The sequence below is a fragment of the Carassius carassius genome, chromosome 28, assembly GCF_963082965.1.
Source record: "Carassius carassius chromosome 28, fCarCar2.1, whole genome shotgun sequence".
Classification (NCBI taxonomy): domain Eukaryota; kingdom Metazoa; phylum Chordata; class Actinopteri; order Cypriniformes; family Cyprinidae; genus Carassius; species Carassius carassius.
In genome coordinates this window covers 14,280,448-14,307,370 of record NC_081782.1, presented here as the reverse complement: position 1 = coordinate 14,307,370, position 26,923 = coordinate 14,280,448, and the positions used below count along the sequence as shown (strand labels likewise).

At 37.3% G+C, this 26,923-nt stretch overlaps 1 protein-coding gene across 1 annotated transcript in view; it reads right to left on the bottom strand.

The window, feature by feature from the left end:
• Positions 1 to 2,786: 2,786 nt before the first annotated feature.
• Positions 2,787 to 26,923, bottom strand: part of sorl1 (sortilin-related receptor, L(DLR class) A repeats containing) — a 65,246-nt gene continuing 41,109 nt past the window's right edge. Inside the window, exons 11-48 of the mRNA XM_059514485.1 lie at positions 26,622 to 26,695; positions 25,613 to 25,701; positions 25,321 to 25,499; positions 25,054 to 25,240; positions 24,831 to 24,959; positions 23,389 to 23,474; positions 21,241 to 21,413; positions 20,134 to 20,265; positions 19,959 to 20,050; positions 19,626 to 19,872; positions 19,383 to 19,521; positions 17,527 to 17,700; positions 17,312 to 17,425; positions 17,105 to 17,227; positions 15,150 to 15,269; positions 14,918 to 15,043; positions 14,675 to 14,785; positions 14,449 to 14,580; positions 13,735 to 13,866; positions 13,449 to 13,583; positions 13,171 to 13,323; positions 11,218 to 11,373; positions 10,905 to 11,033; positions 10,653 to 10,779; positions 9,640 to 9,809; positions 9,431 to 9,543; positions 9,251 to 9,355; positions 9,092 to 9,158; positions 8,295 to 8,377; positions 8,121 to 8,208; positions 7,852 to 8,036; positions 7,393 to 7,512; positions 7,148 to 7,312; positions 6,869 to 7,043; positions 6,341 to 6,447; positions 5,983 to 6,181; positions 5,688 to 5,900; positions 2,787 to 4,737 (exon numbers count right to left, since the gene is read on the bottom strand). Coding sequence (XP_059370468.1) covers positions 4,670 to 4,737; positions 5,688 to 5,900; positions 5,983 to 6,181; positions 6,341 to 6,447; positions 6,869 to 7,043; positions 7,148 to 7,312; positions 7,393 to 7,512; positions 7,852 to 8,036; positions 8,121 to 8,208; positions 8,295 to 8,377; positions 9,092 to 9,158; positions 9,251 to 9,355; positions 9,431 to 9,543; positions 9,640 to 9,809; positions 10,653 to 10,779; positions 10,905 to 11,033; positions 11,218 to 11,373; positions 13,171 to 13,323; positions 13,449 to 13,583; positions 13,735 to 13,866; positions 14,449 to 14,580; positions 14,675 to 14,785; positions 14,918 to 15,043; positions 15,150 to 15,269; positions 17,105 to 17,227; positions 17,312 to 17,425; positions 17,527 to 17,700; positions 19,383 to 19,521; positions 19,626 to 19,872; positions 19,959 to 20,050; positions 20,134 to 20,265; positions 21,241 to 21,413; positions 23,389 to 23,474; positions 24,831 to 24,959; positions 25,054 to 25,240; positions 25,321 to 25,499; positions 25,613 to 25,701; positions 26,622 to 26,695 — 5,117 coding nt within the window. The 3' untranslated portion in view covers positions 2,787 to 4,669. The remainder of the gene's footprint in view (positions 4,738 to 5,687; positions 5,901 to 5,982; positions 6,182 to 6,340; positions 6,448 to 6,868; positions 7,044 to 7,147; positions 7,313 to 7,392; positions 7,513 to 7,851; positions 8,037 to 8,120; positions 8,209 to 8,294; positions 8,378 to 9,091; positions 9,159 to 9,250; positions 9,356 to 9,430; positions 9,544 to 9,639; positions 9,810 to 10,652; positions 10,780 to 10,904; positions 11,034 to 11,217; positions 11,374 to 13,170; positions 13,324 to 13,448; positions 13,584 to 13,734; positions 13,867 to 14,448; positions 14,581 to 14,674; positions 14,786 to 14,917; positions 15,044 to 15,149; positions 15,270 to 17,104; positions 17,228 to 17,311; positions 17,426 to 17,526; positions 17,701 to 19,382; positions 19,522 to 19,625; positions 19,873 to 19,958; positions 20,051 to 20,133; positions 20,266 to 21,240; positions 21,414 to 23,388; positions 23,475 to 24,830; positions 24,960 to 25,053; positions 25,241 to 25,320; positions 25,500 to 25,612; positions 25,702 to 26,621; positions 26,696 to 26,923) is intronic.

Sequence of the window (26,923 nt, the reverse complement as noted above, 5' to 3'; positions counted from 1 at the left end):
TATATATTTAAATGTAAAAATAGTTTATCGCTGAAGCTTTATAATAAAAAGCTACATAGGGCCCTTTGAAATCCTTTTTTTTTAATTCCAATTTTGTCAGATTCTGTGATATTCTACATTTAACAGCTGATTCCATTTTTAATATTTCCACCTTTACTGCATTGCGTTTACTGTAGTGGTCCACAGATATTGGCTTTTTGATGGCCGATGCCGAAATCATAGAGAGCAGGGTGGCTGATGGCTGATATAAAGCCGGTATATATATATATATATATCTGGGGAATTTCCCCCGAACCCCCCCTGGCATTTACTGTCCCCCCCAGGTTCAAAATCGCTCCTACGCCCCTGCCCTCAACATACTGTGGTGTCCCAGTGCCACAAGACAAAACCAATAAAACCCATTGTTGCATCCAATGGGGACACAATTACTGATTATAATGACTTATGTCTTTTTACGCATTGTGTTTTGTATGATGCCGTGTAAACAAAAAAACATGTCTGCATTTGTGATCGGAAGAACCGACAAACAAGCTCTACTTTTCACTGCTCAAAACTCACATTTGAATCATCAGTGGCAAATCCTTTACATATGAAAACTTACTTACAGACTGAGAGTGAGACGCGCCAGACTGTCCTTTCAAAGTTGTTACTGCCCCACTTTATAGAAATAGACACTGTATTGTAAGCTGCTCTCATAAGAAACAGACCTTACCCTCTGTAAACTCTGTTGCACACATCTGAATATTTGGGATTGAACTGTTCTGAAAAAGTGTTGTAATTACAACTTATCCAATGATTTCTAGTTGTGTCCTCTTTTGGAAGACCAAACAAAGTGCTTTCGCTCTCACAATGAAACACACAGCATCTCCACGACGTGGCTGACTTTAGTCTTTGCAACTTTACATCAGAGGTGGGTAGAGTACCCAAAAACTGTACTCAAGTAAAAGTAAAAGTACTTCTAGAAATATTTACTCAAGTAAAAGTAAAAGTACTAGTCTTGAATAGTTACTTGAGTAAGAGTAAAAGAGTATCGGATAAAAAATCTACTCAAGTAGTTAGTTACTAGTTACTTTGGGTCATATATACTGAGCCTATTTTTATTTAGATATATAGATAAAATGTATGTAATGTATCTGTGTGTGTATAAATGTATATATTTCATCATCCTTTACTCCAATTTATGTAATTTATTATAAAAGCTTGTCTGTTTACTTAAGTAACAGATATAGTTGTCATGCCATAACATATTTTTAATACGACTGACTTTATATTAAATGTGAATTTAACATTGAAAGTTAATGTGATTTAAATATTGCTACTCATCTTTCATTGTTCAGAAAGAGAGCAAATAACATTTACATTATTAAAGATAATTTTCACTGACAGTCTAGATTTCAATCACTCTCAGAAACTCCCATTAAAATCACTGAAACTGTTAACACTGTGAAATCAATATCTTAATTAAAGATTCGTACACACATCTGCACTTTGTTGTTTCTGACGAGAGAATTCGCCAGAAAGAGGTCTCCAGTCAGTGAGCGAGTGAAGGAAGCACCGGCATTTTAGCGATGACTCATCTGAACACCTCTGATTGGCCAATGCTTTAATAAGCTCAAAAGAATCTTGTGTGATTGGTTATAATGCGCAGCGCGGTATAAACGCATCTATCTCTGGCTCAGCGCCAGCAAGCAATCACAGATCTGAATTTAGCAGCTGATAATATGACTCGCTGAACGTACTCGCACCGGTGTAATTGTATTAAAATTAATAAAATCTTAATCGGCTATTTTTTGTCTTTTGGAAGCTTCATTCAACTTGACTCCCCTCTGTTATAAGCCACACACGTACAACAAACTAATGTCACAGTGGTATCGTGTACTGTAATCGAATGTAGCCCAAGTTATTACCTGTTAAACAGTAGACAGCACACGCGGTGTTCATCTAATAAGGATCTCCATCCCTAGCAAATAATAACCTTTGCAGATTTCAATTCAGTGCAGTTCCAGCCACGTTTTCAACGCTCTTTCTGTTCTTAAACGTTACAACTCCGAGTGAACCACTTCAGATGCTCAGCGCGTGCGGCAGGGAACTGAACGACTCATTCAAACTGATTCATGAACCAATTCACTCGTTTGCCAATTGGTTTGATCAAGCCTTTGAACAGTATTGACTCAAAAGAATGAATTATATGACTCATTTAAGGCAAGTAGGCTCAATGGGTTAAAGTAGCAGTGGGCAGCTATATATCCAGTGCATTGCTCAAGGGCACTTCAGCCATGGGTATTGAGGGTGGAAGAGAGCGCTGTTCATTCACTCACTCACACCTACAACTCCTGCCAGCACCAAGACTCGAACCTGTGACCTTCGGGTAACTAGTCCGACTCTCTAACCATTAGGCCACAGCTGCCCAAAATTTAGCTCTGTATCATTACACCCAGAATATTCTTTATAACCACTTTTTGTTTTTTGGCTTTGCAGAGTAGTTTTCTTTAAAAATGTAGATAAATAAAATGTAGTGTTCCGAATACTGTCATACAGTCTTAAAATGGTGTTAAGAAGAAAAATAATGAGAAAATTTTTCTTTTTTGGAGTGAACTATCCATTAGACATGTCCAAGTGCAGCAAATTCTATGGCTGCAAGTAGTTTTATACTGGGCCCCGCAGCGAACATACCAATATATACAGTATATATATATATATATAACCTTAATTAATTTATTGAATGCTGTGTGAGGTATTTACTATGGGAATTTATTTCACCGCCACACAAAGCAAGAGGAGTCAGATTCAAGTTTTCCACATTTATTTCAGCATAAGTGGTTCATACAACATCTCAGACTGTACCACTTACAAGTTCCTTATCGCTAAAACCCTCAGTAGGCAGGCAAGATCAAAGATTTAAACACGGCGGTGTCCAGCGTCACTGCTATGTAACATTTTTACATCTTATTGACCAAAAATAAATGGGTTTCAAACTGGACATGACAAATATCGCTACAAATGGTTGCGAGTAAAGAATACAAACAAGACAAAATTAAAACGGTGGCTCAGGATTCACACAAGTGCTGTACTGGAACTTTATACAGTGGTAATTCACAATATGTCGAAACACACATTTCCTATCGCGCTATTTCAGTCTTTTTACAATTGTTTACGCTTCTTTTTACTCAAGTCAATCTTCTGTGAACGTGTGCATGTGTGATCACATTGACATACTGCTACATACTTTACTCAGTGTGTCGTAATAAGGCAATGTGGTACTGAAAAGAACAATTTCAACTAAAACAGCCACATCTATTAACTGATAATGACCACAAGCATTTGAATGTAAACTGGCCATAAACCTCATTTTTAAATCCTTGAACATTAAAGAAGAAGGGGGCAGACCATATACATTTCATTTTTTTTTCTGGTCACCTCAATACAAGATACAAAAAAAAAAAAGAAGAAGAAAAAAAAAATACATTCATAAAGAAATCTTTTAAGCAACACCCGCAATCCAGTTAAAATGAAACCTGGATTTAACACATGTACCTCTTCACAACGGTTCAGGAAGGCAAGACGTCTGCTCTACCTTCTGCTTTTCTTAAGCTTGGCACAATAATGAAGCCTTCTGGTCCATTCAGACGAGAGCTGAACTGGCTTCTCTGCAATATGGAACTACTGTACAGCACAATAGTCTCTGAATTAAACACACACTGCGCTGCCTGTGGCAGTGTGACTGATATATCGCTGGTACATCTACACTAACCCAGTTCCCTGAGAACACTAAAGGACTAAAACCATGACAGCACAAAGGATATGCAATATTATAATATTAGCTAGATAAAATGCGTAGGATAAATCAAAGACGACAGTGAACATATAGACTAAGCATTGGACTCAATGTGGACAACGCTCAAATAACTGTCTTAATTTTGGTCATTCTTTTCTAAAAACAGCTGATAAAACAACCAAAACAGGTTACAGGTTTCACATTTTCAGAAAGCAGAGGGGATTAAATCTATTGCTGCGCAAGGAAGTTAACAAATGGATGCAAAGTGTAAACAAGGTAGCATGGACAAATGTAGGTCTACTGACAAAGTGACACAAATTGAGCATATACAACAAAAATCTGATCCTGTGCAATTCACTGTCAACAGCCTACGTACCGCCTTTTCATTAGCATTCACTGGTCCATTTTTCTCATCTGTACACAAATGAGGTTTGTTTTTTAGATTTTTTTTTTTTTGTATTTGTGCACTGATGTACCCATATCTAGGTGCCTGTTTTGGCTTTAAGCAAATGCAATGCTCATGTGAGAGTTCGTTGTACAATAAGGGTCTTTTCCCTGTTCAGCGAGTCTGCTGATCAGCTGACAAACTCCTTCACAGTTTGCTTCAGTTAATGCCTACAAAGTCCAATACCCACATATATTATATATAAAAAATAAGTTATTGCGCATCCGAAAAAAGTGCATCTTATTTTCAAAAATATCTCTTTTGCTCCATGCTTTCTTTTCTTCCTCAGGGTCCAGAAATCCAAATCCAGCGTTTTTCTAAGTGACCGGAGGGGTGAAGAGGAAGGTGTTCGATAGCTTGAATGCGTGCCGCATGGCCACGTTGAAAAAAAAAAACATGATGAGGAAGTGGAGTGGGAAGTGAAGGAGGAGGATAGAAGAGTTGTCCAGCTATGCAATCACCATGGGAACATCATCTGAAAAGCCAACGATCATAGGAGCATCTTCATCATCATCACCTTAAGAAGAGAGGGAACAGAAACATCTTAGTAGCCAATTCTCACAATGTGGAAAACTGAACTGAATTTAAGGGAACAAAACTGTATTCAAGTAAACAAAGATCTGAAGTGAATTAAAATGAAATAAACTATAAGTGAACTGGAATAAAATGTTGTGAAAGGTGAAAATTTAACTGAACTGATTTAAATGGTGAAGTTGAATTAACTGAAGTGATTAAATAAAGTGAACACAAACACAACTGAAGTAAACTGAACTGAACTAAAGTGAACTGAGGACTATTTTGCCAAACTGATGTGAACAAATCTAAACTGAATTAACTGAACTAAATTTAAGCATACTGAGCTAAACAGATTTGAACTGGTCAACTGAGCTAAACTGAAGTGAAATTAAGTGAACTCAACTGAATTCAAGTGAACTAAACTGAGCTAAACAAGTGACCTGAACTAACCTGAATTTAACTTAAGTGAACAAAAATAAACTTAATGTGATGCTGTCAACTTATTCAACTAAGCAAAAAAACTACCTAAGATGAGCTAAACTAAACTGAACTAAAAGACAACAGATAATTTGAGCTGAGTTTTAGTGAACTAAACTGAAGAGAAACTGGGCTTAACTGAAGTGAACTGAAATAAAATAAAATGATCTGAAGTCAACTGGTATAAACATAAATGAACTGAACTAAAATAAAACTAAATGGAAGTGATCTTGACTGAAGTCATCTGAGCTGAAGTGAAATGGCATGAAATGAACTCGAACACAGTGAAGTAAACTAAACTAAATAGAAGTCAATTGAAACTAAAACACACAAGCCGTCTGCACTAGCCACAAGTAAACCGAACTGAAGTGAACTGAACTCAACCCAACTGATCTAAAACTGAAGTGAACTGAAGGACACTTCTCTGAAGAGTATGGAAGACAGATTTCATGAAAGGCAGGAGACTGGTCTTACCCAGCTCATCTCCTGAGGAGAAAATGGCAGAGCCCAGACGAGAGTTGTAGTGGCTGTTAGTGAAAGCGGTGAAGCTGTGCTGTAGCCGACGGTGTCTGAGGTAAAGCACCACCAGGCCTCCACACACACCCACCAACAGCAGGAACAACACTGGAACCACCACCGCCGCCATGTCCTCTGATTTACCTGACTGAGATGATGCATCGTTTGGCCCTGAAAGATGACATAAGCGTCCAGATCAACAAATGCCTACAAAGATAAAGAGGAAATATGTGAATTGCACAAAAGCTCATACCTGCTGCTTTGCCCAGTTCATCATATAACAGCACCGCCGCTTCTCCACACAGCTGGTTGTTGAGCAGACAGCGTGCCCGCACCGAGAATGTGTAGTTATGGCCCACCAACAGGTTGCTGATCCTGAAGAACGACTCCGTTGTGTTACCCAGACACATTGTGGAGTTGCTGACACTGTCATGCATATAGACCTCATAGCCCTGAAGGATCAGATGATTATTAGTGAAACCATTTCATGAGTGAACCAAGATGGAACGTTTCAGAGGAGGAAGAATATTGTTAAAAGATAATGATTAATTATTAATTATGAATTGAGTAAATAGGGTCATTGCAGATGTCATGTGTGTCTGGTTTCTAACCCTGCTCTCATTGAAGGTCCGGTCCTTCACAGCCAGGCTCTTCCAGAAGAGGAACACATGATCCTGTTCTTCTAAGATCTTGAGGGCCTCAGGCGCAGGCAGAGGAACTGTGTGGAAAAAATACAATGCAGCAGGAATTTTTACTTACAGTTGTTAATACGCTACCTCTCAAAAGTTTGCGGTCAGTACAATTTTTTTTTCTTTTGAAAGAAAGTTAGACTTTTTATTAAGCAGGGACACATAAAATTAATTATAAATGTATTTACCATCACTTTAAATGTCATACATTTCTATCTCAGAAAAACCTGTTCTTTTAACTTTCTATACATCCAAGAATCTTGAAAAAAAATTATAAAAATAAATTCTTCTTGAGCACCAAATCATCATTTTAGAAAGATTTCTGAAGGATAATGTGATCTTTAAGACTGGAGTAATGGCTGAAAATTCAACTTTTCCATTACAGAAATAAATGACATTTAAAAACATATATAAACAAAAGAAAAAGGGCACTAAAAGAGATGGCTATACCCGTGTTGAGTGTGAAGCTGGCCTCTTTGCTCATGTTGAGCAGCCTGATGGTGATGCTGTAGCGTCCTCCAGGCTCCAGGCCCTTCAGAGTGTACTCCACCGTGTTGTTCTGAGTGCTCACCTTATAGTCGCGCTCCGTTTTACGAACTGTATCTCGCACGTGCACTGCATACGTCTGATAAATACACACAGAGATGCTTGAAACACCACATCTGACATATAACAATGTTTTATATATTTAAAAAAATGACAGTCTAGAACTTGACAATGTGGTCATACCAAAGGACTGCTGGGAGAATCATACGGCGGCTGCCACTTCAGAGTGGCCTGTGTCTTATCCACTCGCACCTTGTGCAGGTTTCGAGGTGGAAGTCGCTCGTTGGGGATCATCTTCACTACGGAGTAGTCTGACGGAGGCCCGAGGTATGGAACGATCACCCTCACCTGAACAACAAACACACAATCACTTCATCATGGTGCCCAACTGGATCTCTAAAATGAGGAGTAGGAGGGTGGACACTAACCAGGAAAAGGAACTGCTTGTCGCTGTCAACGATCACCGTCAGACTGGTTGAGGTGGTGTTCACCCTGTGAGGTCTGCGGTACAGATCCAGGAAGGATGTGGCGTAGAACACTCCATACATCTATGAACACATGGAAACATTACAATGATGTCTTGACAGGCAGTTTTCAGCTTAAAGTAGGGATGGGCGATATATCACATGCGATTGTCATGCGCATTTCGTCAATAAAGCCAATAAAGCCGGTAAATCACCAACACCTGCTTGCAAATGGAGCGCCATTTAATAGACAGAGCCGTAGTTCACTAACAAGCTATGCAATATCACGTTCATCATCGAAGGCGATTCATCTGCTATAATGAACGTGATATTGCGTAGCTTGTCAATTTAAAGTCAGGTGGGTTTCTGATTGGCTGTTCAGTTTCACTGTTCAGTGTAGTGTATTCCAGTCTTTAGTCTCACCTCAGCTTGAGGGCCGGTCCAGTTGCACTCTACAGCGGTCTGGTTGAGGGCCCGGGCCTTCAGTGATGGCTGGGCAGGTCTGGTGCCTTTGGTCTGCTTGCGGACAAGAAAAGTAGGACTGTCTCCATCATGCGTGTGAGCCCACACCGCCACCTCATACACCGTTCCTGCTGTCAGGTTGGAGACTGTACAGAAGACAGCACACACATTTTATATAGCTCCAGAAATGCTGACATGATGTTTAATGACTGTGAAGTGTTTTACAGTACCTTTCAATGTCCCTGAAACCGTGTAATTCCAGCTCTCCCTCACGTGTTCATCAAATACCCATGAGATGACAACAACATACTGCTTCACCTAAAAGAGAGAGATCAATTTTATATTTAAATTAGGAGGAGGTCATAAACGTATCCTCCGCTCAGAGAAAAAGCAAAATGACTGACCTGGACTTTATAATCATTGGTGATGGACAAAATCATGGCGTCCTCTGTGATGCTGGGGATCTCAACACCAGGAGGAGAGAGAGCTGAAAGACACATTATTAAAGAGTCGTGAAACACTAAAGCAGTTATTTGTCCAACACTAAAACAGACATAAGACATGTTTATGTAATGCATAAAACATTTAAGGGTAAAACTTCCAGCAAAATATATTTATAAATATTTATAAATAAATAAATATAAATATATATATATATATATATATATATATATATATATATATATATATATATATATATATATATATATATATATATAGTTACCAGACTACTCTGAAAAAAATCATTAAAATACAGTGAAATAATTTTGTAAAACAAGATTTTGGTCATACTACCAATCCTTTTCATCAGATACTGTTAATATTCCATTCAATTTTAGGGTCAAAAACATAGAAACCCAACCTCAAACTACTAAGTGGCAGTATATATACATGTTTCATATAATCAAAGGATGTTAAAATCCCTTATTTTTCATTAAATGATACTATCTATTATTTTGAATGTCTCAATTATTAAAGAGACTGCATGGCCTTATACTATGAGAAGGCCATGTCTCATAATTATTCATGACACAACATTACTTTTCCAGTGATATTAAATTAGAGATATAAATTGATCTGTTTATATTTGTGTTAAATGAATTGATGGGTTTCAAGTAATCCTATAAGATAAAACACTTGAGCATAAATGTCCAGCAGGGGGAGGCAGCGCTTCTCTGTTTCTTTTATATTGTTTTGTTACCTTTTTGAGGAATAATGGATTTAATTTCAGTCCAGTTTCCCATGCCTCTGCTTGTGACAGCAGCCACCTGATGAATAACAGAGGAATAAAGGTCAGGTGAAGCTATGATCACCCGAAGTGTACATGAAACAACTTCATGCAGGTTTTGGAGTGTCTTACTCTGAATCTGTAGAGCGAGCTGGGCTGCAGGTTCTTCACTTCTGCATTCGTGATGGTGCTACGCTGGGAATACCACTCTGCACTGTCCTTTTCACTGTACTCCACCTGCAAACACATGAGCTGGTTAGATACAAGTATGTGTTGATAAATGCTATAAAGTACTGAGGGCTTCTCACTCACAATATACTCCCTGATGAGTCCATGTGCTTTATCAGGAGGGCTCCAGGAACACAGTACCGTCCCGTCCTCAGCGTTGTCAGAGCTCAGCTGCAGATTCTGCGGAGGGTCTGGCACTGCCACACAAACACAGTTGTAAGCATATCTCTTCCATGTAAATCTGAGTTGTTTCATAAATCATTTTAGTGTATGTGGTGCTAAGGCAGACTTACATCCTTCTGGAGTGCGTAGTGTGAGAACTTCATTGGTCCTGTGCTGTTTGCTGAGACACTGAGTCTGAACCTTCACCTGGTAGGTTGTGTCTGGCATCAACACAGTCAGAACGGCACTGCTCTTATTGCTGTTTGTGTCCATGGACGCCCACTGCTGGACACCCACCTGCCTGGAAAACATACAGCTTTATTACTGACCTGAAGACATGTACTGTAGTGTGTAGATCAAGGGTTCCCTATATACAGTATTTAGTATGGTGGAATCATTATAAAACTAATTATATGTCTACTGCCAGTTGCCTCATTATGTCCTAATTATGTTTTATATTATACATATTGTTTATACATTTTATTTTTATTTTATTAAATTTAGTTAAAACAATAAAAACAAAAAATAAAACAACGAAATAACAAAAATGTATAATAGTTTAGTGGTCTGTGATTTTTTCATTCAGCATTAACATGTTCGACCACTTACAAAGCTTAAAATAAACAAACTAAATGATAATAATAATAAAACAACAAAAAACAAACAAAAAAAATAATAAAGGTTAAGCGGTCTGTGATTTTTTAGCACTAAGTTGTAGTGGTCCACCGAGTGGTGGAACATGTTAATGCTGAATCAAAAAAAAAAAAAAAAAAATCACAGACCACTAAACTATCATTAATTTTTTGTTGTTGTTGTTTTATTTTTGGTTTTTATTGTTTTAACTATTTTATAAAACAAAAATAAAATGTATAAACAGAAAGCTTAAAACAAACAAACAAATAAAATCAAAACAAAGCGTAAATCAAAACAAAGCATGAAACATAAACCAAGCAAAAGGCAAAGCAAAACAAAGCAAAAAGCAAAGCAAAACAAAACAAAGCAAAAAATAAATAATAATAATAATAATAATAATTCACATTTTTTTAATTGGTCTGTGATTTTTTTCTCCAAAGTTCAAGTGGTCCATTACATTAAAAGGCTTGGAAAACACAGGTGTAGAGGAACACAAAGACTGAATGAATACCTGAAGTAGATGACAAAAGAACAGGTGGATGCAGGCATATTTTTGGGCCTTGACCAGGTAAGCATCACAGCACCAGAAAAGTTAGCACTCCACTGAAGATTTTGAATTTTGTAGACCAGCAAATCCTCTGAGAAAGGGAAAAATAGGGTGAATCAGCACGATCAGTCAGTCGGCTTACTGTGGTAAAACACTGTTCTTGCTGCAGTCAGATTTCAATGGCAAATACACCACAAATGTCTCTCAGTGTCTCACTAGTGCAGTTGGCCTCGTCACTCCGGTCAGAACAGTCTATGAAGCCATCACACCTCTCGCTGTTCAGCACGCAGGCCTCACCGTCCGCACAGAGAGTACCATTCACACAGAGCAGTGGACCATGAGTGGCTGAAATAAAATAGGGAGCTTGTTAACATTTACAGGTATGTGAAGACATTAGCCACACCACCCTATTCCCAGTTTATTCAAATATATAGAGCATAATGTTTGTTTTATTTCACTGTTTTATTGAAAATGGTAATAAAGAGTGGGTAACTTCTGTACTGTGTATGATTCTCTTATAGGCACTTACGACAGTTGTCCTCATCAGACCCGTCCAGGCAGTGAGGATGTCCATCACAGCGCTGCCAATCAGCGATACACACTGCAGGCTTCAGGCACAGGAACTGATCTTTAGTACAGCGGCCCGAAGGAGGAAGAGTTGCTAATGAAATCACTGAGCCTTTGACTAAGAGAAAGACATAAAACAAAAGGATAATGCATATAAAGACTCGAGGGTTAAACTTATTTTAAGTTTTTTTGTTCCCCTAATTATTTAACCTTAAAAGCTTCTCAGTCTCGATAAGAATTCATATAATAGTTTTTCTAATAATTACTAAGTTGATGTCTGAAAACAATTAAGAAATTCACTTAGTAATTACACTGAACTATTTATTTTTTACATTATTATTAAGTGACAACACATCACAGTAGTATTACGTGAAATGCATACTTTGTGTGAAAATTAACTGTGGCACTCTGGGAATGTTGTGTCACCAACATCTGAGATGAAAAACATGAATTTGCATGTATGAACGAGTGTTGGATGTCACACATAATGAAAAAAAAACATTTAATTTCATTAAGATTAATTCATTGATGCAAGCTAAAACAGGCAAACAAATTGTTATTTTTTTATATTATGAATGTTATACCTATACAATAAATGGATGTATATATATTTTACATTTTATTTTATGATATTTCAATATACTCATTTTATAAACTGCTGTTATACATTTTGTCAGTTCAAATGAAAATACCTACAAATATTGATATATTTATAAAGAGAGATATCGCTAGTGGAGTTACATTTCGCTAGCCACACCCAGGCCTGATTACTGCCAGACCTGATGAATCAAGAAATCACTTAAACTGAACCTGTCTGATAAAGTGGAGCATGCTTAAAGAGCAACACATCATCGATCTAAAGAAATTCAAGAACAGACAAGAAACAAAATAGTTGACATGTATCAGTCTGAAAAGGGTTATAAAGCCATTTCTAAGGCTTTAGGACTCCAGCGAACCACAGTCAAAGCCATTATCCACAAATGGAGAAAACTTGGAACAGTGGTGAACCTTCCCAGGAGTGGCCGGCCTACCAAAATTACTCCAACAGCGCAATGTTAACTCATCCAGGAGGTCATAAAAGAACCCAGGACAACATCTAAAGGACTGCAGGCCTTACTTGCCTCAATTTAGGTCAGTGTTCATGATTCAACAATAAGAAAGAGACTGGGCCAAAACGACATCCATGGGAGAGTTTCTAGGCAAAAGCCATTGCTGACCAAAAAGAACACAAAGGCATGTCTCACATTTGCCAAATAATATCTTTCTCAAAGACTTTTGGGCAAATATTCTTTGGACTATTGAGACAAAAGTTTACATTTTTGAAAGGTGACCTGTTAAATCTGGCGTAAAACCAACAGAGGATTTCATAAAAAGAACATCATACCAACAGTCAAACATGATGGTGGTAGTGTGATGGTCTCTGGCTGCTTTGCAGCTTCAGGACCTGGACAGCTTGCCATAACTGATGGAACCATGAATTCTGCAATCTATCAAAAAATCCTGAAGGAGAATATCCGGCCGTCAGTTTGTGACCTCAAGCGCACTTGGGTCATGCAGCAGAACAATGATCCCAAACACACCAGCATTGGTTGCTGCCAAGTGTGGTCCAACCAGTTATTAGATTTAGTTATTAGACAATTACTTTTACACGTAGTGCTAGGCAGGTTTGGTCAGCTTTTTCCCTTAATAAATGAAATAATTATTTCAAAACTGAATGTCATATTTACTCAGATTATCTTTGTGTAATTGTAAAATTTGTTTGATGATCTGAATCTTTTAAATGTGACAAATATGCAAAAAAAAAATATATATATATATATATATATATATCAGGAGGGGGGCAAAAACCTATTTTTAAACTCTTTCTCAAACCATATGTTTGACACCCCTGCTAGTAAAAGAGAAGAGGAAGCACCTGTGGGACAGCCCACTTCATCGCTGCCATCAGGACAATCAGCGTAGCCATCGCACACCCAGGTGTCCACAATACACGCGCCAGAACCACAGCGGAAACGATTAGGAGCACAGGTAGCAGGACCTGGCGCAGGTGTGTGAGGAGCTCCACCATCTGAACACAGACACAACATAATTAACTGTAATTAATCCACTGAGCATTCTCTTTTGTCAGCGCCCTACAAACAAGGTTAATATGTGCTGACTGGGACACTGTGTACTGGACTGATTTGTGTATACCTGAGCATTGAGATTCATCAGACCAGTCACCGCAGTCATTTTCCCCATCACACTTCCACCAGGCGGGCACACAGCGGCCGTTCTTACACTCGTACTGAAAGTAACGCGAGCAGCCCGGCTCATCGGTCGGGGACGCTGAAAAAGAAAGCCCACAACTCATTAACAAAAAGCACAGAAACAAGATAAACTGCACTTTCTCAAAGCCGTCCCAAGTATGACTGGAGCTTATTAATGAATGCTGTGACCGGAAGTCTGTAGTCTTGCATAGCCAAAAGTTATTGCTCACCACAGTTGGCCTCGTCAGAGTAGTCGCCACAGTCGTCCATGCCGTCACACTTCCACTCCAGGGTCACACACATTCCGTTGGAACACTGGAAGCTGTAGCCGTCACAGGTTTTCTCAAACTCAGGGTTCGTTGCTGTGGAGGAGAAGGAGAACTAATCAATTAATTACAAAACACTGCATTTGTGCTTTATCCAAGGTCCACGTTTAGGACTGTCAAATAAAACTGATAAAAAATCGAATTACATGATATGGCGATTAATTAATCAGATTAAGTTGAAAGTAAGTGCATACATCAATTTTTGCAGAGAAGCTATTATGAATAAATTATGACACTCTGAATTAAAGACAATACGTTAAGGCAGCAGACAAGTATAGCATATGAGAAAACAATAAAACATAATTTGTAATAATATCTCACAATATTACTGTATTTCCGATAAAATAAATGCAGCACTGGTGAGAATAAGAGACTTCTTTCTAAAATGATTATACAACCAAACTTCGGAATAGTATATTTACGTTAGATTTAATAATTCCTTAAGGAATTAACATTTAGGTCAGAGGCGTAACTAAATGTGTACATTATGATATTTTTATTTATTAATGTAATTAACTGCACTACATTTACATGGACAGTCTTAGACAGAAGCACATAATGGAGCTTTTGGCTAGTTCCTCTAGTGAACATTTCGGTTAGCAAATGTGTTGGACTCACAGCAGCCTGCATACGTGGGGTCCTCATCAGATCCATCGGAGCAGTGCCGGGTACCGTCACACACCAGAGACTGGAACAGACACTGTGCTCGGTTTCTGCACACAAACTCCATATAGTGTGCACAGAGGGGACCTGCAAGAGCAGACCCTTATTATTCCTCTAGTTACAATGACAACACAACAAACAACATTCCACATACAGTATATACTTATATAAAAAGCAATACCGCAGTTTTGCTCATCAGCGCCTCCTGGACAGTCCTCCACACCATTGCAGTGAGCGCTAGCAGGCAGACAGGTGCCATTAGAGCACAAGAAGCCGTTGCACTTTTCTTTACCTGAAGGACAAAACCGAAAGACGCCAAATTGCACAGAATTATACATGAGTGAGCAACATGATTAGAGAAAGTGATGCTGATGCATGTCAGTCAAATGCCATGAGGGTGAGTAAGGCAGTGTTTGAGACTGACCACAATTGGTTGGGTTCTCGTCGGAGCCATCCTGGCAGTCGTCATCTCCGTCACACACCCAGCGCTGAGGAATGCAGTGACCTGTGTGACACTGGAAGCTACTGCTCTCACACGTGTGGTGACCCACTTCATGTGACAGAATGAGGAAGAGAGAGACATTGAAGATGTAGATGTGATGTATTTGACTGCATATTTCTTACACTGGTGTGTAAGTGAGTGTCTTTTCTCTCACCAGTACAGTTGGCCTCATCTGACCAGTCCCTGCAGTCGTTGTCTCCATCACAGCGCCACGCGTCACGAATACACACACCTCTTGCACAGGTGAACTCACCCGGTCCACACTTGTGAGACTCTAAAAGAAAGCAGATACAATATGAACACAGCATTTATGTTACTTTAACTGAACAACTAAAACCAAATACAATTCAGCAAAGCAGATGCAAAATGTTTAATGCAAAAAGTTAATCTTGTTAAAAACTAATTAAGGCATTGCAATATAATACTTTATACTAGGGGTGTAAAGGTACGTGTATTCGTACCGGACCGTTTCGGTACAGGGCTTTCGGTACGGTGCACGTGTGTACCGAATGACGGAATGCAATATTTTGTGCACAGAATATAAGTACATTTTCATGTTTCCAAACAAACATATTAAGTGGCGGAAGTCTCCGCGTTCAGCGCAAATCCCGCCCTGCAGCTGATTCTAAGGCCGGCGACACACTGGATGCGTGGAGTGTCCGTTTTTAATTCGGCTCCCATGTTAACAGGTTAGAGCTTGCAGACTGCCTGCGCGAGACACGCATCTCAGGCGCGGCACGAGCCGTGCGGAAAACGCGTGCATGCTAGAAATAGAACCGCCGCCTATTTTTCACGCGACACGCAAGCGGTGTTGGAAGCCTTTCCAGGCAAAATAGAATAGGAAAATATGTTTATATGTCATTTTGTACACAAATAAATATTAATTCATGACACTTTGATGTTTGAAAGTCTATAGGTTGACATAAATTCAGATATAAATGTAATTTAAAAAATAAATTAATAATTATCGATTTTCAAATACTGCACCTGTCAAGCATAGTCTATTTTGCCGTCAATACTGTTGACGGTGTCCTTTATCAGTAGGCTTTATATTTATGCTCAACATGAAGTATAGATATTGTTGTCATGAAGACAAGAGTCTGGTCTGTCGGCAGCCTCCCTCTATGTCACCTACAGTAGCAGCAGCGTGCCAGCGCCGCGTCAGGCACGATTCTGGTGAAGCAGGCCTACAAGCTGGGATTGGTAATGCTGCACTGTAATCATAGTTATTTATTAAATTTTTCATTATATTTTATTATATGATATTGGTTTGAGACTAAGAGTATTTTATTTAGTGGAGAACTTTGCAGCAGTATTTTATTTCTTATTCTTTTTTTATTTTATATATATTTTATTAAAAAGTATTTTAAAAAAAAAAAGTGTATAGTAATAAACAACCTGAAGTTTAATGTTTGCATTTCTTTCCCTTACTGTACCGAAGATGAACCGAACCGTGACTTTAAAACTGAGGTACGTACCGAACCGTGATTTTTGTGTACCGTTACACCCCTACTTTATACATAGCAATGTACACAGCAATATTAATAAAACACGACTATCTTCACATTTCTACCATGAACATACACCATTTTTATAATTTTATATATATAATATATATTTTAATATTTCTATTTAACTTTGATTTACTTTTATCTCACTTTTAGTAAATATAGCTACTTAAGTTTAATTCAGAGCAGTGTTGTTTTGGAATTATTTATATACTCTTATTAAATTTATTAACATTTCTAATCATATATTTTCATTTTAGCAATTTTGTCATGTGCTTTTGTAATTTTTATAATTTTATAATACATTTTTTTGATTTACTTTCTTTTATTTACTTTCTTTTAATGGCCAAATATTTTATATATATATTTACCATTTTAGTTTTAGTTAACAATAACAATACTTATTCAGAGAAACTTAAAAAAAAAAAACATTGGTCATCTTTTTATTTGCAAGCTGTGAGAGGTGTTCTTTAGAAAACCTACAGATGAATTAAATAGTGCATTTGTGTGATACTGATTAATGTTATATCACCAACAAAATCATCTCAGATATATAATGAATATTTTACATAAAGCCCTAAACATAAACACAAGGACATACCACAATGCTCCTCGTCACTGTTATCTCCACAGTCATCCTCATGGTCGCACTTGAAGGCCAGTGGAATGCAGGATCCTGAGGCCACACAGCGGAACTGGACCGCAGAGTCACAGGAAGTGGTGGCTGCAGAGTGAGAAAAATATCTGAAACACAGATCAAACACATTCCTGCCATTTTATACGCGACAGGGCAGATGATGTCACTCACGGCACTCCTGTTCATCACTCATGTCGCCGCAGTCGTTGTCACTGTCACACTTCCAGATGATGCTGATGCATTTCCCATTAGCGCAGCGGTGCTGGTTTGGCAGGCAGGTGTGTTCTGAGAGTCAATAAAAGCAAAGAAATCCATTTCAATTCCATAAAAAATGTTTATTTAGCTTTTAGAGCTTTTGATATCTGACACTTCTGAGTCTGTCGGACCTGTCTTAACGCATGTATTATTGCTGAGCTGATATCCACCGGGACACTGGCACCGATGCTCTCCTGAGGGTAAGATGGTGCTGGAAACTCCATCGGGGCAAACACAGTGATGCTTGTTTCCCGGCTGGGGAAGACACAGAAGACTGCATGGCTGACCCGCACACGCATTCTGACCTAAAGAAGAGGGAACAAAAATCTTTAAAAACTATTTCTGTATCTCAAGTACACCAGTGTGGTCACTGTATGAAGCTGAGCCCTTGAAATCGATATTGTAGATTTGTGCTTTTATTGCTTGTTTGTTAGCTTTTTTTACAACTAAAAAATAAAATGCTAATAAAAACTCAACTTCAAATTCAACTTAATCTCAAAAACTAAATTGCTGCCTTTTCAGTTAGCTACAATTAATAACATTGTTTTATTTCAGTTAAATAACCGTTCGTGTTTTTTTATAGTTTTAGTTTTTGTAAACGATAATAATAATAACCCTATTGCAAATTCTTTACATTTCCAATAAAATGCAAGAAGTAATGATAACGTAAATGTATATATTTAGAAATAACTAATAATAATAACAATAAATTATAAAATGAGCTTATTAAAATAAATATTTACGATTTTTAACCCTTAAACAGGCAAGAGTGGAAAATGATAAGCAAAAAATATTTTCATGTCATTTTTAACATCATCTGAGCTTAAGTAAAACATATCCAAAAGAATTTTTGAAAAATTTGATATATTTTGGATTTTATGAGTTGTGACCCCCAGGTCACGTTGCCTGATTAGGGTATAAAAAAGGACCAAGTCATTAATCTGTTAACTGTTACTGGCCTACTTGCCACTGCATGCTTAAAACAATTATATCCTATACTTTACCTGATGTAATGTTGACAAATTATATATCATTCAAAAGCTTAGGAACTCAAGATTCAGCCTGTGAAAACCATTTTGAAATTGGACCGTGCTTTACCATAAAAATGGTACTCTGTTACCCCCCATTTTTTAAATAGGCATTAAAGTGCACTATCCAAACTTAAATTGCTGTAATTTATGAACATTATGAACATTATATAAACCATTAAATATACATTATATAAGGTTGGTCTCTTTTTAAAGAAGAAAATTAGCAGATTCTGGCAAAAGTGGAATTTTTTCAAGAAATTGAAGTATCAAAAAGTTATAGAAGTTTAAATGTACTGTAAATAATATACGCTAAATTAATTTTATTATATTTTATTTATTATAAATATTTTACATAACAGGTTTTACTCTAAAATTGGTATAAAATGAAAGCCTTGTGTCTAAATAAGTTATTTTACAAATTTGAAGTTTATATGAAAAAAATTGAGGTTCATGTGAGATTTTATTTAGTGCATCATACCACACACAGCCACTGGGTGTCATCAAAACTATTTTGAATTATGCTTAATGATTTTTTCTCTAGATTTTTCTGTGAATTTCACTTCTATCTCAAAATAACCACGAATTATGAAATCCTGAGACTCAGACCTTTCCAATGATATGTTTGTTGCCAAGATTATAAAAAGTTTTGGTTCTAGAAGACCGTAATGCATAATGACACTTGACCCTGCCCACTAAGGGGGAGGTGACCGCCATTAGATTTTAAAGTACCATTTCCATGGTAAAGCAATGTCCGATTCCAAAATGGTTTTCACCGGATGAATCTTGGGCTTCTAAGCTTTGAAATGATTTATGATTTATGATGATTACTAAAAGATTTAGTAAAAGACAACAGAGAAAAAGACAACAACAAAAAAGAGTGCCAAGCGTCCCACAGGTGGGACAGTGACAGTTATGGGGTTAAAAGTGTATTTCCCATGTTTTTCAGAAGGACTGACCTCTGTTTTTTCCCTTGTAAAAGATCTTGAGATCCATCACTCCTGTCAGTCTGCCCACTAGCATCTCACTGTCTGGTGAGCCTGATTTAGTTGCTTTGAAGATTCCCATTCTAGACCAGTCATCCCAGTACAGGTCATTCTGAACCAACAAACACCAGTTCAACAAAGTCTTTCTTTAATTTATCATTAAAGACAGTTATTTATCATTTGCAACATTCTAAGAAGTGATAACATTTGGCCTACCTTAAAAACAGCAATAGCATAAGGATGAGGCAGGCCCTCCATTATCACAGTACGGCGGCCTCCATTAAAGTCTGCTCTTTCAATGCGGTCTCCATATGCCTCCGTCCAGTACAGCCATGATTCATCGGCTGTTATGCCATTGGGCCAGCGAACTGCCTCAGACACAATGCAGGCAAAGTTGGAACCATCCATCCAACTGCGGTAGATGCCTGCTGCGCGATCGCCCCAGTCTGTCCAAAACATCAAGCTAAAAAGAAACAGCTACTTAGTGGTCAGGGTGAAGGGAGCATGTTGATTGTTAAGGAAAACAAGTGATTTGTGGGAACACTGCACCTCTCTATTGGCATGAGCGTCAGAGCTCGAGGCTGCTCCACCACTGAAGAATTGACCAGAGTGCGTCTCAGGTCTCCATCAGAGTTGGACACCTGGAAGAGAGACAGTGTGAGGACGTCTACAAGAATGAACACCTGTAATTGATGCTGCTGTAGTTGTTTTAACCTGTGGTTACCTCGATTTTCTGAGCACCAGCATCCACCCAATACAGCAACCGGCTGATGGGGTCAAATGACAGCGCCTCCACGTTTTGTAAATCCTTTCTGACAATCACTTCCTGTCCAGAGCTTCCATTCAAACACAGTCTCTGCAACACAAAATCAAAGAAAATACTTAGAAGATTAATAAATGCCCAATAAATTGTAATAATAATAATTATGTGTATTATTATTATTGTTGTTTTTGATGTAGTTGTTATTATACATTTTTTAAATGATCTAATCTAATTAAGTAGTTTTTTTATTTCTGATCTGTGATCATTTTTGTTATATTTTTAATCAAATAAATAAAAAAATACTTGTGACTTCGATGTAGATCAGGTGACATTTTATAACCAACTACAGCAGAAATCCAATTCCAAGAATCATGATTTTTTTTTGGTCTTAAATAATTTTCTCTCACGATTCTGAACTAAACTAAATAATTTAACAAAACATTACTGTTGCAGTCTATTTATAAGTGTTTCATTAATTTGAATGAATCATTAAAAATGTTTATATATATTTAAAATATATATTTTTAATATTAAAATTATGAAAAGGTGGTTTAACTGAATGATTCAATGACTCGCTCATAAATACTTGTTTCATTACTGGATGAATCAATTTTTAAAACGAATCGCTTGAATGATTCAATAATCAAAAACATTTTTAACAGTTACTTGTCAAACAATGCAATTGACCCAAACATTATTTGAAGCACCAGTTACTTTCAAAAGGGGATTTGCTCTATTTTGATCGCTAGGCATCAATGTTTATATCTGTATTATAAACTTTTATCCCAGTATTTTTATTTTTTTTTTTGATAATATTAATGACTAAGACCGAAATAATACTGTGTAGTTGAAAAGACAATCCAAACCTGCTCTCTGTGTCAGCGGCAGAGAGAAAAACAGATTTGAATGTTCCGGTATGATAGTTTCAAAGATTTAACAGACACGGGTGAATCAAATGGGATCGCATGGGTGTTTTAATCGAGTTTGCAATCTTTTAACGGTTAATCGTGCAGCTCTAATATGTGGTACAGATCCCTATATTTATGTGAGTGAAGGACGTTTATTCACCTGTATGGTGTCCAGTGAAATATCAGCCCAGTATAGGCAGTTCTTCTCATAATCAAAATCCAGAGCCACAGCCTCATGGAGACCCGAGAGTGGAAGCGGCTGGTCTGTACCTGTGGCCAGGTCATAGCGGTGGATGGAGCTCCTCAGCGCATACAGGATAAACTCATTACTCTCTAAAAAAAGTAAAGTAGGCAAGAGGTCTTAGTTAAGAGGTGAAATAAAGACTCATTCCAGAGAAATACACTATGTTGTATAAAACACATGTTTCACCCGAACAGTTCCATGTGATTTAATTTCAAAACCATTGGCACTAAAAGGGAGTTGTTCCTTGCTAAGAGCTTGCACCCTTCTGGGAAGGCTTTCCATTTTCTTTTTCACTGCAAATCGTAAAAGAAAACTGATGACATCGCTGAGAGTCACATCACTTCTTTCCCCCGCTGGATCAGATCTCAGCTTCTGAAAGGGCTGCTTATTTACTCCCAGTGTCCTCTAGTCAGAGGCAAGCCAATCAACGTGGCCACTGAAGCGTGGTCAAGTGGCCGAGCGCCACAATGCTGGAGAGAAGAGGTCATCTAGACAGCAACGGCTCTTAAGAACAGCTCGGTGGGTGGATGGGCATTGATCGCACTCCAACAATCCTCATTTAACTTTCAAATCCAATCTTAAGGACTGACTGTCCGCATTACTTTATTCAGCTTTCATTGCAGAAATCAGTCCATCATGTCATCGCAGCGCAGTCATGTTGAGGCATTACTGTATTCTACACATTTGGGATTTTATATGTCATGTCCTAAAATGCATTTCCAAGTATCCTTTCTTAAATAACCAACAAATGTGTCTTTGATAGTGTTAAAAACAGGATTCATTGTGTTTTTTGCTATCAAACAACTAAACAGAATCATGAAATCATTAGTAAAAATAAGATCCCATAGGTCAAAGAGTCAAGAAGAGAAGTGAAAAGGTCTGATCTAAACTATATTTTGACATTTTTATAAAGGTCAAAAGATCAAAATCGATGCAAAGATCATCAGTGAGAAAACCAACATTTTATAAATTACTGATATAGACCTTCAGCATATTAAATCTACACTACTGTTCAAAAGTTTGGGGTTGTTAAGGTTTTTTTTGAAAGATGTCTCTTCTGCTCACCAAGACTATCAATTTTTATGAAAAATTGCAGTAAAAACAGTAATATTGTTAAATATTATTACAACTTAAAATAGCTGTTTCTATTTGATTTTTTTTTAAATGCATTTCATTCATATGATGGCAAAGCTGAATTTTAAACAGCCATCAATCTTGTCCTCAGTGTCACATGATCCTTCGAAAATCATTCTAATAAGAACAGGTGTGCTGCTTGACATCTTTGTGAAAATAGTGATACTTTTTCAGGAGTCCTTGATGAATAGAAAGTTCAAAAGAACATTATTTATTTGAAACCGAAATCTTCTGTAACGTCATGAATGTCTTTACTGTCACTTTTGATCAATTTAATGTGTCCCTGCTTAATAAAAGTATACATTTATTTTAAAAGTATACAAATCGTATTTGTTATTCATGCGCATTTTCATTTTGCAGCATTATTATTATTTTTATCAACTTGCTTTAAAATGTGCAATATAAATATACTTGTCAAAAAAAAATGTCAAAACTGTTCTTTATCACACAACATAATGCATTATAATCAATTCTGTTGCAATTAGCTTGGTTCATTTTTCATTGCAAGTCAGGATTTAAACCTGTTTTACAATTCACACTAAACAAGGACTGTACCACTTAACTTTCCCATCTCATATTAAGGACATTTTGGTCATTTATTGTCTATTTTTCCAGTTTACTGTCACTTTTGATTCATTTTCTAGCTGACACTTTTGAACAGTAGTGCATTTAAAAAAGACAAACTTGCATGTAATGTAAAATAAAATATTTTCTTTTTTTAATCACTAAAATTATGCTATTACAATTTATATCTCAACCAAAAGGTTCCTACTTCAAAGTTTTGTCTTGTGGACAAATCCTTTTTTTTTTTTTTTTTTCTTGAGGCCATGTTATGAACTTCATGTTGCATCCCACAGGACTGTGTTGTGTTACATAAAAAGAGCTTAGAGAATATGATTGTATAAGCTGAAGAGGAGGATCTTACTGTACCTCCCACAGGACAGGGCAGCATTTCTCCATCCAGCCGAGCTTCAACATCTCCCCCACTGCAGCTGTCTCCAGAAACCTTCCTGTACCTAAAGCATCAGATGACGCACCTTCACATCAGTGGAAATCATTTACTCAATTTCAGAGCAAATTTCTCTTCTTGAAGAACTTTGTTCTAAAAACCGACACTAGGTGATGCTGTAATTACACGTCTATGAATTTTTGTGCTTTTTGTGCTAAAAACTTCTTTTGTTGTCCTGATGCTTGTGTAATATTTTGAGAAGTTGTCAGAAGTTTATCTGAAACCGCTAATTCTATTCATCATTTATTGGCAATAGAGATGCACAGATCTATTGACCAATGAGAGTATGATAGTTATTCTAAATATAATGGAGAATAACCAATACATAGCTAATATTATGCTTTTTAGACTATATACTGTATACAGATATAGTAAACCAATAGTTTAGTTATTTCTGTGATGTGTTACTTCTGAATGCTGGTTTTACATACTTTTTTATTTTACCGTAGAAATAAAACATATTGATATCTGCAGTATTGATGCATTACTGTGAGCAAAATAATCATGATATTTCTGAAACATGCCCTTAAAGGGCAAGAACATTTTTTGAGTTGTGTTAAATGGATTCATCTTTGCTGCAATTTATCGTTATCCCCTTCAAGTTAAATCTAGATTAAGTTCCACTGTGACATAAAAATGTCCCCACACAGTTAAATAACCAACATTAGCTGATAAAAACAACAACAACCCTGACCTAAGTACAAAAAAAACAACAACAAAAAACAGTTTGGTTCATAATAGATATGATCACAATATATTGAGCATCCCTAAATAATAGAAATCAACTTTACTTCTCCCTTTTCCCAGGAATCATTACTATAATTGTGATTAACCTCATTTCTTCACATCTCAACTGACTGAGCAAGAGATCTAAACTCATCCAGATAAATTGGGTTCAAGTTAGTGTTCTAAATAAATCCTGTCCTCTCGACTGCAGATAATGAGAGGAGAGATGCATGGTGTCGCAGCACTGGCAGATCTAATAATGCTGCTGATGATGGTGGCTAACAAACTGTATCCAGGAGGACACAGAGCCTTTAATAAGTATTCACCCCATTAAGAATTTCTCACGTTTTGCTGATTTACAGCGCTGAATCACAAAAGATATGATTTAGCTTTATAGAGGGAACAAGAAAGTCTTCAAAGTGACCTCTAAAAATGAATCTAAAATAATTAAAATATATATATTTTTTTTCATGTTTTATGTTGTTGCCTTATGATAAATTAATTTAAATTACTTTTTTTCCCACCATCATTCTTTATTAATTCAATTCTTATAATTAAAGTATTAATACTGACTCAACAGGTTTGAATCATAGTGTGTATAATCAGCTTTTGAAGGTCAAGGTAACACTGTTCTCACCCTTTGCTGCGGCGGTAAGTGGTGCCCACCGGACAGGGTACTGGTGTGGCATAAATGTTTCCAGAAAACTCAGGATCAAGCACGCACACCTCGAGAGACAGATCCTCACTCAGCTTAAACCCGTAGTCACTGCAAACAGATAAAGATTACACAAAATAGTGGGAAATGATTAGCATTCAGGTGAAGAAAATGTCAAAAAGGAAAACTGGGTTTCGGCTCATACCACTCATAGTCCTGTCGAGTGCAGGAGCAGTTGGACAGGGTGACGGGCCTGTCGAAGTCCTCGCCGTTGAAGCAGGTGGCGTGAGGCGAGCGGCGCTTGTACACTACCTCTCTGCCGAGCAGACAGCCGTTTCCCCTCTCGTCAGAAGGAGACCACAGTTTATAGTCGCCCTCCGAGCATGACACACCTAAACACACATAACATCAGATGTAGAACTTGCTGCTAGGGAGCTAAGGTGCACCAATTAGAAGTGAACTGTTCTCTTACCAAGCACATCACTAGCGTTGACCTGCACAATGAGCCAGCTGTGTTTCTGGTCCGCATATGAGCCAAAGATGGTGAAGATGGTGCTCTTTTCACCCGGTTCAGTCAGCAGCTGGTACACATATACCTCCTGCTCTGAGAACTGGAACTCTTTCCAGGTTTCCCCCTCGTTGGTACTGAATCTGAGCCAGCAAAAGACAAGACACAACTATCAGTAACGTCCTAAAAGCCTGATAATACTCAAAGAGCTTCTACTAAAAGTAGAGTGACATTAGATCCTTGAACGGTTACTGACTTGAGTGTTCTGGTGGAGCCACCCTGCGCGATAGCCATCAGGATCCCTCCATGATCTCCCCAGGTGTAGAAATGAGGACCAGCCAGGGCCTAAAGAACATACATATCCATTACATGGAACAACAAATGCTACTACACTTATCAAAAAGTCTGGAAATATAAAAAGTGAAATAGCACAGCAGCATCGTACACCTTAATTTCAATTTTTTTTTTTTGAGGGGTAACTAATGGTTCTTTGGCTCAACTGGTGCCCTAAGTGAGATAATAATACATGACCAAAAAAATCCTTTATATAAGATGGGATAGTCTAGTGGTACTTCTTTAGTATGTAAAGGAAAAATGGGTTTAACTCCGGATTTAATATATACTGTATTTTCTAAAAAAAAAAAGTGGTTGTTTAATATATAAACAGAACTAGAGATGCTCATTTAGGTTAATTTCTTCGACCGATAACCACCATTGGGCATCCGCACATTAACCGTTAACTGATAAGATTTGAATATTAAATTGTGACCCAATAAAAATACACCTGCAGCACAAAACTGAATGAAATAATATAAATAACAAGAATAAAATAAATAGGCCTACACAAAAACTTTTTTTACTTAAATGATTAAAATAAGATGACACACACATACTGAATCCTTCAATGCATTTTGAAAAACCAAATGTTTTTTTTCCATCAGATATAAATCCTCTCATTAGAAGAAACAAATTGTAATAAGTGAATAATTCTGCAGTTTATGAGCTTCACTGAATATAATGAATCTTTGTGAGATTGCAAAGAACTGAAAAAAAATACAAAAATAAATCAAATATTAACTTAAATCATCATCATCATCATCATCATCAAAAAAAAAAAAAAAGCCAAAAGTGCAATATAATTGGATGAAGCAAGTTTGGACACATGAATGGCTGATTTCTATGGTCTATGCAAACCCGATTTTTACCTAAATAACCATTTTTTTTATTTTTTTTTATTGCACTATCACAGATATGCAGGTTCTCACCTCTCTCCATCTGACCCCTGCGCTGCTGGATACATACACATTGGGCTTATTGGCCAGATTCTTTCCAACAGATCCTGTGCAGAAGATAGTAGAGAGAGAGAGAGAGAGAGAGAGAGAGAGACAGAGAGAGCAAGAGAGCGTGAGTTCACAGTCAATATTTACACTGCATCGGGTGTCATTTATCTCAGGCCTCAATTACAGCTGATATCAGGTGACCACATGACAAAACAATAGCGTTTAAAACAACTGTAAAAGGGGTATTTATGTTTCATGATGAAAACCACATGAGAGATCTCAAGTGC